Raw genomic sequence first — 14392 nt, 5'->3', positions numbered from 1 at the left:
CTCCAGCAGCCCTGTGAGCGCCTGCTGCCACGTCAGCGAGTGCATGTACTGCTCCGTGTTGATGATGCTGATCTCACGCTCCAGCTAGGGGATGATGGCGCCCGTGCGCCAGCCATGCCACAGCATGAGATCCGCCAGGTCACTATAGAGGTGGTCCCTGAAGTAGAGCACGTGGGGGCCGCGCCATTCCGTCAGGCGTAGGAAGTCAAACAGGTTTCCCTGCCGATAGATCTTGCCCTTTTCCAGGCGGGTGATCCGGTCCCACTGAAGCGAGCCCCTCTCGTCGAATTTTCTGAAAGGCTTGCGCCGGTCAGTGAAGAAGCTGGGCTTGTCCGCCTGGACGATGACCACATCGAAGAGCCAGTGCCAATCGGGACCCACCATGTGCCGCATCCCCTTGTCTACGAAGCTGAAAGGACTGTTGGTGATGAGGAACAGCTGTTTCCCGTGGTTCACCAGGCGGCTCAGGACGGCAAACCTCTCGTCCCCTCTCAGGATGTACTTTTCCATGTCCTGCTCGATCCACTGGCACATGAGGCCCTTCACATGCACGTCTCGGATGGTGTCCGTCACATCCTTGTAGAGGTGCGCTTGGTCAAACTCCAGGCCATGGCCCAAGAAGTAGTCCACCACACAGGACAGCAGAGCCATCTCTGGCAGCGAGAAGATGTCCATGAACTGCTTAATGGAGGGACCCTTGCCGTAGAAGCCGTTCCTCTGGTACAATGGGATGTGCTGGGTGACCACATATAGCTCGATCACCTCTTCATCTGGCACAGGCTGGAGGCCCCTGTAGGCTGTCCCCAGCTGCACGTAGTGGTAGGCGTCACTCTTCATCAGGAGGCTATTTGGAATGTCATAGTGGAGGCCACGGATGGCAAAGCTGGGGTTGTAGTCATATTTCCGAATCCCCTCTGGGTACTTGTAGTGCTCAATCAGGATGTGGCGGGCGGTGCTGAAGATCTCGGGGTGCAATGCGTCTGCATACTGGGCCAGGGTGTAGTCATAGTCAAAGCCATAGACCTCAACGTCACGTAGGCTGATCTCGTTGTTGGCATAGATGGCTGCTAGGTTCAGGAGACTGCAGACCTCACGGGGCAGGAGGTCGTACACCAGTCTCCACATGTCCTGGTAATGAGCCCATAGGTGCGCGGTGAGGTCGGCGCTGCCAGCGGGTGCCGGGGCACTCGGGCAGGGGGCGCTGGGACCTGGGGGGCCGCAGCCAGGGCAGGAGGGCGAGGACGAGGTGGCTCGCGGCCCACTGTGGCCTCCGCACAGTAACCAGCGTTGTTTTTTTTCGAGCGGCCGCTAGTAGCCCCGCACCCGCCATGCCCACTGCGCACCGCCCGCAGCCCGTGTTGCCCTCAGCCCTTGCGCCCGGTACTTTCTATTTTCTATGGGGTATTNAAAAAAAAAAAAAAAAAAAGAAGAAAAAGAAAAGAAAAAGAAAAAGGAGGTAGGAGCCAAATTTGCTAAAAATTCCAAAAGCGGGTCTATAGCTCTGCTTCAGAATTACCTGAAGGTTGGATGAAGCTGAAGTCCATTATTTAATCTGATAATTTCTATACATCACAAACAATGGGCTGAAAACCTCAGATCAGGAAACCCTTCCTGAAACTCTGGATGTGACTTAATGTCCTCCTTTTTCTAAACAACTGCAGATGTCTGTGCACATCTCTGCTGTGGCTTTGGTCATATCTCCCTGCATACACAGGAAGTCACTTGCTTCTTAGTTGCCCCTTTTCTTGATTATGTTTTTAGAAGGAAGATCTGGTTTTAAATTCAATTTGATATCCCAAGAATCTAGCACAGTTTTAGGTAAGAACTCAGTAAAAATCACTACTACTACTTCTAATATGACTACGATTATTAGTACTGCTGCTCGTAGTACTAGAGTACTAGTACTATTCCTGTTTTTGCTGCCTCTGCCATATCCAGTGTAGCTGGTGAGCTAATGTGGGCCCCATTTATGCACAGGGGATATGCATGCACATTTCCACACTGTGGTCCCTTTTCAGCCACCCTCCCGAGATGGTCATGGCAGAGGGAAGATGTGGAGGTGTTCTGGGTGAAAAGAAAAGTTTAAGAGTTTATGAGAGAAAAACCACTCATATTGCAAATAGTGGTATGATCGCTGTGAATTTGTTATACCTCTTGGATTTTAAAATATTTCTATATATGTAGCACTTTCTATTTTCTTTCTTTTTTTTTTTTTTTCCAGGGAGGAGACCATTTTTATTGCTTGTCTGGGTGAATGCCCTGGGTAGATGGGGCAGGAAGGGTGGGGAGCCTGTCCGGGACAATAAAGGTGCCCTCAGCGGATGTGAGCCATGTCGCTGAGGAAGGGAGTCTTCATGCAGCCGGTGCAGAGCTGGTCCATCCAGAGCGGGGCCTCATGCTGCAGGGGTGTGCGGCGCGGGTAGAAGGTGAAGTCCACGCAGTAGTTGAGCGGGCAGCTCAGCTCCTGCCGCTCTTTCATCCAGGCAGCTAGCACCTGCCTTGACTTCGCGTCCTGATAGGTCTGCATGCTCTCCAGCAGCCCTGTGAGCGCCTGCTGCCACGTCAGCGAGTGCATGTAGCCCCGCACCCGCCATGCCCACTGCGCACCGCCCGCAGCCCGTGTTGCCCTCAGCCCTTGCGCCCGGTACTTTCTATTTTCTATGGGGTATTTGGTATCACCCACTAAAGGTATGATTGCCCTAGCATGGTGATGCTGTAGGAAGAGATGCAAATTTGATTCCACATCATCTAATACATATTTTATCAGTAATTAGGGAAACATTTGCGAAACTAATGAACTTAAACAAGTCTCTGAGTCTCAGCGTCAGTTTCACTGTCCATAAATTCAGAATAATGTAACCTGTCGTTTTAGGGCTATTTGGAGAATGCAAAGAGGAAACAAATATGAAAGCAATTTGCAAGCTGCCAGGTAGTAGACACCATAAGGTGTTATTATATAGCCATGATAATTTTTTTTCTGAACCTCCTGTAGCACTTCGCACTGAATGGCAAGGTCAGCTTGGTTGGAGGCCAGAGCCGTGGTCTGGTTGAAAATAAGCACCTGACATGAGGTCCAAAGACCTAGGAACAAAGCCCTGTCCCACCGTTTCACTAGCTATGTGACCTGAGATAATTTACTTGAGAAAAGAATCTTAAAGTCATTCAGCTCATGGGTTACCATGAGAATTAAGTAGAAAAATATCTGTGAAGGCACCTGGTGTACAGCAGGCAATTGGCCAGTGTTTACACAGCATATTTTTTAGGGCAGAGAAAGACACAGATGAATCAAAATGCTTCTCAGCAGGTAGCCTGCAAAGAGGAGAAAGCCTGAACTCCATAGACCTGGCTTCCTGCTCTGCCCCATGTGGCCTGAGAAAGTCCTGGAACCACTCTAACCTGTTTCCTCAGATGAGAATTGGGAGTAATAATGAGAATAATAATGATAATGACTATTCCCTTAATTATCTCTTAGGATTGCTCTAAGGACTAAAAAATATGAGATAACACCAGACATGAGATAGGAATTAAAACTTTAGTCTATTCTCCCCCAAAGTTTAGTGTCGTGCTCATGATAATTCTCCTCATTTTTAAAGACAATCTTAAGCCACATCCAGTGTTTTCTGTTGACTCAATATGTGCCTAGGATGCGCTTTTGACAAAATGTATGCAGCCCAGTATAAAACTTTACCTTAGCCGCACATGGTGGCACATATCTGTAGTCCCGACTATTCAGGAGGCTGAGGTGGGGGGATCGCTTGAGCCCAGGAGTTTGAGGTTGCAGTGACTGCACTCCAGCCTGGGCAACAGAGTGAGACCTTGTTTCAAAAAACAAAGACAACAGCAACAACAACAAACAAGAAAGGTAGCTTTTGCCATCTCTGAAAGCCATCTTTTGAGTGGCAAAACACCAATAAAAATGAATGAAGGTGGAGAAGAGGAAAGAGAGAGGCAGCTGATGAGAAATGGAGGGATAGCGTAGGAGCAAGAGGAGACACTCGTTCCAGCAACTTTGATAAGATGCAAGCTTTCTTCCCGAGCTCTTCTCCCCTTGTCCACCTTAAGCCCTTCTCTTCTGTCCTCCTTTCCTTTAAAGCCTTCGTGAAGGCAAAGTCAACCAAGATCTCAGAGGGTGCAAAGGGAGGCACAGTGCGGCGGAAGAGCACCATCCCTGTGGGCTGATGAGGCCTGCCCACACAACGGGGCCCCTGCAGCTGCAGCCTTACTGACTAGGTTGATTCAAAACAACAATGAGGCTGGGACGGTGTAACAATAAGGAGAACACCTACCACATATTGAACTTTCTGTATTGAACCTATTGAACACCTACCATGTATTGAACACCTAATATGTATTGAACACCTACTGTATATTGAACTGTGTGCTCTGCTGGTATGTTCTCAGTGAACTATCAATGACAGCCTCATCGGGCGGTTCTGCAGCACAGTCTTTTTGCCCAGTCATGGAGTTAGTAAGCTGCAGAGGCAGGACTTGAAGTCAGGTCTGCCACTCCACCGTCGCCTTTCAGCTCCTAGCTTCTGCACCATGGGTGGCTAAAGATGTCTGAGCAAGCATTTCTGTGTGAGGTCATCATTCAGAAGTGGTTTATGTCAGCAACTTGTTTGGTTCATCTTCCTAGAGGCAGAGGTGGTGAATAAGCTCTTTTACTCATGAGTAAGTGGAATTTGTTTCTGAGAGACTGTTAATAGGAGGGTCATATAAAGATTGCCCCATAGAACGAACATGGCTTAGACTTGAGGGGCTAGCTGGGAAGTCTCCTGCAAGCCAGTCCAGAAGGGTGAGGTTACCCCAGTGATGCTGGCACTTCAGATACTGAGGGAGCTGGGAGAAACTTCCACCAGAGTCATGGTGCTTATGGTGTCAAACATTTCTGAGAGGCTAGACGAAGTGAGAACCAAAAAGGCCTATGAGGTTTTACAATGAGAAGGTAGGTTGCTCTCCAGTGTCTGAGATCACATCATTCATTTTATTATATTTCTACTCAAAAGATTTCTAAGGGGTTGTTCTCTATCTTGTCACCAGTTTGGGGGAGTACACCCTCTTTAGGGTCGCTCTGTGTATCCCCTTTCCATACAGCTCACAGAAAGTGTCTTTTCACTGAACTTAACCACCTGATTGTTAATGAGGATAGAGATACACCTCTGCTGTAGCTGAAGTGCTCAACAGTCTCCAGAGTTAGCTATCTAAGTCTTTCCTGGACCTGGATGTTTGAATCAATCAGTACATCTGTGACTGTGATGATTATTTATGCCTTTTGACATAGCTCACCTGAATCTGAGAGCTGATGTATTTTTCTTAAACTTTTTTTTTTTTTTTACTGTGAAATATTCTAGTCACGCATGTTGGTGGCTGGAAGAGTGAATTAATAGTAGTCTAATCACCCTGGAGATGCTATGCTTCTGTGAGCTGGCACTGAGGTAAGGCAGCACATCTCTGTGAGAATGACAAGTGAATGAATCTGCTCCTCATTTAACCTGCTGTTCTTTTCTCTCTGTCTGTTTTCTCTCCTAGGAAACAAATGGAAGACTGCTGCGACCCTGCCCATCTCTTTGCAATGACTAAAATGAATTCCCCCATGGGGAAGAGCATGTGGTACGATGGGGAGTTTTTATACTCATTCACCATTGACAATTCAACTTATTCTCTCTTCCCTCAGGTTAGTATAGTGTTTGTTGCATTTCAATATAGTTTCTTAAATTTCTTGCTATCATAGAAAAGGGTTACTTGAGTTTGCCTAACTCATCAGATCGACTTTTTGTTTTCTTCTCTCTTAAATGTTTTTCTTTATAGCTGTCAACCTTGTGTGTGTGAATAAATCACATAGTGTTTTGATGCAAGGGTGGACGTAGGATATTATAGAGTTACAGTTTTCCTAGCTTTTCTAATTTGAGTCCTGTGAGACTGAAGGAAGCAAAAAATGAATGGTCAGGAACGTGTGGAATTCTTGTGTTCTGAGGTTGGCTGTGGCATGACTGTGAGGATTTGTGTGATACTGGAATGTCTTCTTAGGACTGATGTTGCTCAAGGAGTGGGGACCATATGGTTAGAAGGTTGCTTCTTAGAGCTCCTGAATGTTAACCCTGTGGTTAGATTACTGCTGTGAAATGGAGGAGTGGTGAATTTGAAGACGGATAATTCAACTTGACCACTTTTGAAGTGGTCTAAATCAAGCTTTGCTTACTTAATGTCTCTTCTTGGTTTTCTGAGCATTGAAGTAAAATGTTTTTCTAACATACATGTAGGCAGCAAGTGGAGAGAAAAGGGAAATTTTATTTTAGAGTACCCTGGTTGTGGGGAGGGGAGATCTTAGGTAAAATTGCAATCCAGGAAAAATTCAGAAATGAATCGTGGCCTCCCCAAGACTTCTAGCCACCCTTGGTTTGCTCAGATGATTGTTCAGAAAGATAATTTATGAGCCTTGGAAAGTGGGACTGAACCTTTCATGTATCTCTGTTAATAGCCCATGAGACTTTAAAGAGGAATCCTACAAAGTTGAGACACAGGCTCTGCCAGATCCGAAGTCATACTCTATAAAACAGCCATGCTGACTCGCTCATCCTTAGATGTTTCAGTCTAGTTTAATGGTTTTAAAATGTAGTGATGAAAGTTTTCTTTTAATTTTTGAAATAGGAAATAGAAGCTTTACTTTATTGCCAGCATCTACATTGTTTCTCTGTCTCTCTCTCTTCTTCATCTGCCCTTGGGAGGCTTCCAAGTGTCAAAGGAAATAACTAAGAGTTGTAATATATGGAACTGCCTTTTGTCTCCATCTCTTACTGACTAAATTCCTTGGATAATTACCTAAGTTGCCTGAGATTCAGCTGTCTTGTCTCTGTGATGGCTAGAGCACACTTGTCTTATTTACTTTACAGAGTTGTGGAAAAGATCAACTTCGATAATGCATGTACATGTCCTTTTTTTTTGTTTTGTTTTGTTTTTTGACAGTCTCACTCTGTTGCCCAAGCTTGAGTGCAGTAGCGTAATCTCGGCTCACTACAACCTCCACATCCCGGTTCAAGTAATTCTGCCTCAGCCTACTGAGTAGGTGGGGTTACAGGCATGCGCCACCACACCCAGCAAAGTTTTGTATATTTAGTAGAGACCATGTTTCACCATGCTGGCCAGGCTGGTCTTGAACTCCTGACCTCAAGTGATCTGCCCACCTTGGCCTCCCAAAGTGCTGGGATTCCAGGCATGAGCCACCGCACCCCACTGTAATGCATATAAATGTACTTTATAAACTACAAAGCATTATATGTTTGGTATTAATGTGCTGATTCATACTTAGTATCTTGAGGCTGAAGCATGAAGAATAGAATTGTATTGGTGAGAGTTTAGGCAAGGTACAGACATATCTGTAGATATTTTTAGCAGAAAGATGTTTTATATAGGGAATTTGACACTTAGAAAAATCACTGGAAGAATGGAGAAATGGGAGCCAAATTGTGGCTCCTAGAATTACTGAGTTCAAGAACCTACTACTGTAATTGTGGTCTAGGGGCTGGGAAGCCCCAACTTCCATTGCTGTTAGCGTAGCCACAGCTGCTTCCTTTAGAAACAAGAAAGATGGGTTCCAATTCTCCTTCCCTTTTCAAATCTTCCTCAAGTGTTTCTAATGAAGAAATAATTTGCATTCAGAACAGTAGTTGCAAAGAAGTCCAGGTAAGGCAGTTTTTAACTATCACGCTTCAGCAGGAAGCTGGAAAGAGAGTGAAACAGGGTTGAGCAAGCCAATCCACAGGACCGTCTATGTATGAAAACTGGTACCAACTAGCTGCGGCATGAGGAAGAGATAAGGAAGCAATCTCCTTTAACAGCTCATCACATAGAAATGTTTTAAATGAAATCCAAAGTAGCCTTTTTGTGGATGAGAACTTTTAGTTACACCAACTGACTTCTAACTTTGTATTAGAAAATGGATTTAAAGGGATGATTAAAGATATATAAACTAGCTTCCTATCGTATCTGTCAGTTGCAGCAATAGGGTTGTAAGAAGCATTTACTTTTTAAAGTGTGTGCAAATGAATTCTGTGCCTCTTTGTGCCAGTTGTAAGACCAAGGAAACATCCTCGAATAATAAAGGAAGAATGCTTTCTTCTTGGGAATCAGAAGTCATTACATCATTGTGTATGGACACAGCCATTCCAAAAGGCAGACCCAATTCAATGAGTAGGTTTTAAAAAACATTGCATATGTATTTTCCTTCTAAGAATCTGAAGTAACTAATTGATTCGTAGAAATCTCAGTAAACCAGTTTGCATCACTGAAAAAAATGGTGTTTTCCCTCTGCTCTCATTCATGATTATTTCTTAGCAAAATGTTTCTAGTTTGTTATCGGCCAACAAGGTTGTCCGTTAATTGTTATGCTTCATGCATGCTCCCAGTGGGTGGAAACTATAGTGTGTGCCGATGAGGTAGAAATGCAGGTGAGTGGGCCAGGCTCAATGTTTTCAGCGTGAACAAAGCATTGCTCTTTTCCCTGATTTTCAGTGAAATAATGCTAAGTCACTCATTTCCACCCTCAGTTCTACATGTGTACCTTTACACTTGCCCCTTAAATGCTCAGTATATGTTAGCCATCATTATCAATGTTATTCATTTGCCTACTTTTAACTATTGTTTTTCTGTCATTGGTACCAATACAGTGTAAGAAGGGAGATGCTCTGGTACATTAGAGAATATCAACAGGTCCTGCAAGGGCTGGGGTGGTATATCCTCAGGAGGTAACTATTGAAATGTCTGTACATTGAGATGCCACATCAAACTCCTAGTTAGATAGTTCCTTGTTATTTGGACCTTCCACAACTTTCTGTAACTTTATTTTCAAATGTATTCAATAATGCTGCGCATGTAACTTCATACCTACATATGACAGGGTTTAAAAGTCCTTACCTGCTATCTCAGTACCCTCTTGTGAGCTCTTGAGACGAGGGTTTTCACTTTTGTGCCCCCTGCAATGCTTCCCACTCAGTGTAAATATTCATTTCCAAACACTCATGTCTGTCAAGGGGTTTCCCTGGCCGTGTCTCACTTGGGCTAGACTCCTGCAGTGCCCTTGCTTCAACTATAGAAACCAAGCAGGACATTCAGAGGTAGCTGTTTCCAAAGGGCTCTATAAGTGTATTTTGGTGAACTATTTGTTGAATATTCTTAGGCATGAAGGGCTGAATTTTTAACCTTCCCACGGGATTTTTAAAACATGTGACATACATGTGCGTGTTTGTATTTGGGGAGGAAAGTGTGGTGGTATCAGCAGTCGCACTTTGAGAATAGCTGCTCCCAATCCCCTGGGTTGGGACCAGCTCTTTCCTGCCAGGAACTGTTCCTTTCAAGCCTGCGTGGTCCAATGTTTGCAGGAATTATTGAATAAAGTCTCCTTTGGCCTAAGATATATTGCCCAGGAAGAACACAAAGTTCCATGGGAATGAGTGAGGGAGTAGCAGCAATGTTAGAAGTCACAACTGTGCTGCGCTGATATAATCTGAAAAATATTTCCTTTTGGCGTTATAAAAACACGGTTAGCTCTGCATTCTCTTACATTGTGATATAAATTACAAATGACTATTCGTTTCTCCTCAGCATGTTCACCCAAGGCCATATGTAAAGCATCAATAAACATCACTAACGCACCCCACACGGAAACTCATTTCCAGCTTCGTAGGTCGGCCGTAGGCTCCTGTCATGTTCCACTGAGCCTGGACTGCAGCGTCCTTGGCCTGTGGGAAGCCCAGCAGGACATTTTGAAGTAGTTTGTCAAAATAGGCTTGTTAAAATGAAAATACACCCTTTTTTCTTCCTTCATGGTAATGTGCTTAATAGAATTCTCTGAGCCCCTAGATATCCCTGAGTCTCACAGTAATTTTTTTTTCTTTTAAAAAAATTTGGATCATACTATATAGTCTACAGAATTTGGTAGGTTTTTTCCACTTATTCACATTTTTGCAATCATTTCCCCTGATACATATCTTTTCGGCTGGAAGGAACTAAGGGGACTAATGTCTGGTGGACATCGATCTTTGCTGGACTTTTGTTTGTTTCTGTTGGGAGGCTTGCATGTGACTACTTTATAACAGAAACGTGATGGGGGCAGAACAAAATAGGTGCTTATTCATCTCAAGCAATAAGGAATTAGAGGGTGCGTAGTTCAGGCTCAGTGGTGGCTACATAGCCCTATCAAGCTCCCAGACCTCTGTCTTCCTACTCAAACGTCCTTAGCTGATGGCCAAGGAACTTTGCAGTTTTGGTTCAGGATCCCAGCAAAAAAGAGTAAACAGAAGAGGAAATTTGGACAGACTCCTGCTCATGTGTCATTAATCAGGACTGAGTCACATGGGTGTGTCTAATTTCAAGGAAGCCTGGGAAGTCCTGTGTTCCAGCTTCAGGCAAATGCTTTGCGTTTGTCAACTATACGGGCTGCCTCAGTTTCTTCATATGTTTTCTCGCTCGGCTCTTATAGCAACTCTGTGTGGCTGTTATTATTGTCTCCATTTCATGGATGAAGCTGAGACTGAGAGGGGTTAAATACCTTGTTCAGGGTCCTGGAGCTGGTAGGTGGAAGGGCTGGGATGTAAAACCTGGCCTGTCCGATTTCAAAGGTTTCAGTGTTTACTCTCTGGTTTATTTCCTTAGAAGACATGGGTTTTAGTGGATTGGTTCATTCTTGTTACAGTCAACCTGAAACCATTTTAAGGTTTTCTAACTTCTCTTATAAAAATACCCTTATAAGAAATGGAGAAGTTTCATTTTAAAAATTAATTTTAATTTAATTTTATTTTGAAACAGGGTCTTGCTCTGTTTGATAAACTAAAAGTGCAGTGGCATGATCATGGCTCATGGAAGCCTCGACCCGGGCTCAAATGATCTTCCCACCTCTGCCTCCCAAGTAGCTGAGATTATAGTCATGTGCCATCACACCCAGATAATTTTTGTCTTTTTTTTTTTTTTGTAGAGATAAGGTTTTGTTATGTTGACCAGGCTGGTCTAGGACCTCTGGGTCAAGTAATCCACCCACCTTGGCCTCCCAAAATGCTGGGATTGCAGGTATGAACCACCACACCTGGCCAAGAAATTTATTTTGCAGCTATTTGGGAGAAAAAATAGAGTGTAAATATATAGAATATGGAATCCTATTCAAGACCCTAGTTTCCATACAATACTCTAGGCTCTTTTTGGCTTTGAGCTCCCTGGTGGTCCCTGTTGAAAGGAGAAATAAAAGCATTTGCATTATTTTGATTTTTATAAAGGGGAAACCTTGCATTGCTTCTTTAATATACGAATCTAGAACATGGCTCCATTACTGTTGAATAATTAAGGTATTTCGCCCTGCCATTCTTGGCCTAATGCTAATACTAGAGTACTATGTAGGGTATGCAGTCTAAAAATCTGGATTCTAAGCCTGGCCTTTCTATGATGTTGTTTATGATCCCAGACAAGTCATGGAACCATTCTCAGCATGAATTTAATAATTTGCACATTGGGGCAAATAATACTTGGTCTTTATATTTCAGTATTATTACTCTGAGTAACAAAGTTAAAACGAGATAATGGGTTTAAAAGTGCTTTGTAATGAATGCACTGTAAAAGGATATGATAATATTATTACTGTTATTTTCTCTCAAAGTGTTTATGGACTTTAGCATTGCCTTGGCATTTGAGTAATGTCAGGAACCCATGGAGCAAAACAAAAACTAAAACACCGCTAAAAAAGGGCTCAAATCAATTTTCCAGGACAGTGAAAAGAAATAGAGATTTTGAAGCAGGGATTTAGGAAAATATAAAGTAGTAATAGAGAATGCTAAGTCTTTGTTTCATTGTGTTTGGATAATACGGTGAAGTAAAAGTGCAAGGTGAAATAAATTATTAACTTCCAGTGAATTAAGATTGTGATCTGAACAATGAATTGATATCCACTGTTCTTCAAATTTCTCTGTAACTGAGAAGAAGAGAATGGAGCATCCTTGGACATCCAAATATCTGTTTTCTTCATAGGAAAAGGAGAACAATTGATTAGAAGTGAGGTAGTGCAATGTAGTTGCTTAAAATAATAGCTGACGGGATCGATAAGATGTCTTGTTTTTCAAATTTAGAAATAATTAAAAATTAAGACTTTTCTTTAATGACAATTTGCAGGTTGCCTGTGGTTGAGAACAAAATGAAAAACAAAAGAATGCTCTATTTTGCTACGGTGTAGATCTTCTAAATTACTTGATGGTGTGTAAAATTTCATACAAAGACTGATTATGGCTCAGGATTCTAGCTTCCTGAAAATAATTGAAAAGAATTTATACCACCAATTACCACTGAGTCAGCTCTCATCCAGTAGGCCTGTCGGGAATGATGGCTTTTCTTAGGAGGTGTTACTGTTCCACAGAACATTTTCTTCTTAGGTTTGGTGACGTGCAGGGTGTTTCCCTGCAGAGAAAGCTGGTATACCTTTATTTTTTTCTTTGATTAGTTTCTTTTATTTTTCCTTTGATTAGTTTCTTAATCTTGGTCCCTCTTAACAGACAAAGTTCCAAGTGTAAAAAGGAATTCGCATCCTATTTTGATTTAGTTTTGAGCATTTGTTTGAATACTAGGAAGCCTTTGTTTCATTTCTATGAATATGTTCATTTGTACTTTTAAACTCTATTAGGAGTAGCTTAAATGTCAGTTAATATTTGATTGGCTGAAAGAGAGGCATCATTTCAACCCTGAATTTTCTCTGGCTTAATTAATTTGGTCAAATAATCAAGAGGTATGAATAGGTACAGAGAATGTGTTCTGAGTGTCTATGTTCAGATCAATTCACTATCTTCCTTCTGATTCACTGTTTTCCTTCCATTGATGGTCAAAAATTCTTAGATCACAGGTGAGATAGCACAACGTATTTGTAATCACTCATGGCCTGACTAGCTATACCCTGTTAGTTTCAGGGTTCAGAACTTCTAAGTAGATTGAAGAGACTAATCCTAAAGCTAACTTGCCCAACACAATGGAGAAAGGGGCTGGGTAGAGATAGGATGGGGAGTGGACATAGCTTTGGGCTCTAAAAGGAAGTCCACCCAGTAGCCAAAAGGGGGTATTGCAGTTCTTACTATGGGATACTGTTGGCAATAACCAGAAGACAATAAGGAGTAAAATGATGTGTTGCTAGTATGTAGGATGCAGAGATGAAAGTGAGGGTGGATGGAACTATACCCAGAGACCCGGTTAAAACAATTGACTTCAAATTACCAGTCTCTAGGCTGGAGATTTTGGCAACTAGTAGCCTCCAAGGGTACTGGTCAGAAGAAGGCAGAGCCTCAGCCTTCTAGAGGCTTGGGAACTGATCATTTATCACAGCAGGAACACAAGTGAACAAGGTGAGGGTCCCAGCATTGGGGCCAAAATTAGGGACTGTTTTTGTAAGCAAGGCTGAAGCACAGTTACTGGAACTTGGTATGAGCTGGGAGGCAGGGATCTAGAAGGGCAGCCTGGGGTTATGTTTTGAAATTAAATCATAAACCAAATCACTAGAGTCATACCTCAAAGCCAGGGCCAGAACACAAGGGTAACTTAATAGTGATGCCCATAGCTTCAGATGACCATCTCCAATAATTCCCCTAATGGCCAAGATTTACCCACACTGCCCAGGGCTCAGTCTGAATCCGTAGTGGTCCCCGCTGTAGGTTCAGGGTGTATATAGAGGTTGAGAAATAGGCTAGATAAATGAATGGAATTTTTCAGACAAAAACGTTAGGTTCTTACTGTCTCCGATGCCTAACTCTTTGGAGGCTGACAGTACAGAGAGAGCAAAAACTAAGTGTAAGGAGGGGATTTGGGAAGATTGTTAGGTAAGTAAATTATATTAACAGCTTGTCAGAAAAATAGTTAAGTGGATACGTGTGGTAAGAAAATTTAGAGTGGGGGTATGGGTCAAGATCTGCTGATTATAAAGAAACAAAAGTGCTTTTTGAGGGTAAGACAGTATTTTATATACTCTAAAAATTATTATGCATAGAATTTTTTTCTTACTGTTTTATTTTTCCTATCTATTCAGACTCAGAGATTTCAGAATGGTAACTCTTTGCTAAGAAAAAGAAAATAAGTGCTGAGAGAAACGCAATTGTAAATTAAATTAATTTGATAATCACTTCACCTGGGGTGGTCTGTAGTTAATGAAGCACTGGCTAACAGCCCCAGATACAATATGTATCATCTGATTATTTTGCTTAAATTTTTCTGTTTCTAGAGTTCAATCCACTCTGATTTTATATTCATCTTGGGTCTAATATACTATTTTGAGGATAGTGTATTCACAAAGTATGGTTCGTTCCGGAGCCATGATTTATAAATTTCCTAATCGTCTTTTCTTGTTAAACTCCTTTGACTATAACACCCAAGGTCAGTAAGG

At 42.7% G+C, this 14392-nt stretch overlaps 1 protein-coding gene and 1 pseudogene across 2 annotated transcripts in view; one reads left to right on the top strand and one right to left on the bottom strand.

Annotated features, from left to right (window-relative positions):
* On the bottom strand, window positions 1-1330 carry LOC108300132 (annotated as a pseudogene). Its single transcript, XR_001823269.1, has one exon. The product of XR_001823269.1 is annotated as a 5'-nucleotidase domain-containing protein 2-like (transcript).
* Window positions 1-14392, top strand: part of ST8SIA1 (ST8 alpha-N-acetyl-neuraminide alpha-2,8-sialyltransferase 1) — a 140393-nt gene that overhangs the window by 45033 nt on the left and 80968 nt on the right. The window contains exon 2 of the mRNA XM_017522970.2: window positions 5530-5674. Within this exon, the coding sequence (XP_017378459.1) occupies window positions 5530-5674 (145 nt within the window). The remainder of the gene's footprint in view (window positions 1-5529; window positions 5675-14392) is intronic.

This window comes from Cebus imitator, unplaced genomic scaffold (genome assembly GCF_001604975.1).
Source record: "Cebus imitator isolate Cc_AM_T3 unplaced genomic scaffold, Cebus_imitator-1.0 Scaffold25, whole genome shotgun sequence".
Lineage (NCBI taxonomy): Eukaryota > Metazoa > Chordata > Mammalia > Primates > Cebidae > Cebus > Cebus imitator.
This window is presented reverse-complemented; position numbering and strand designations above follow the sequence as displayed.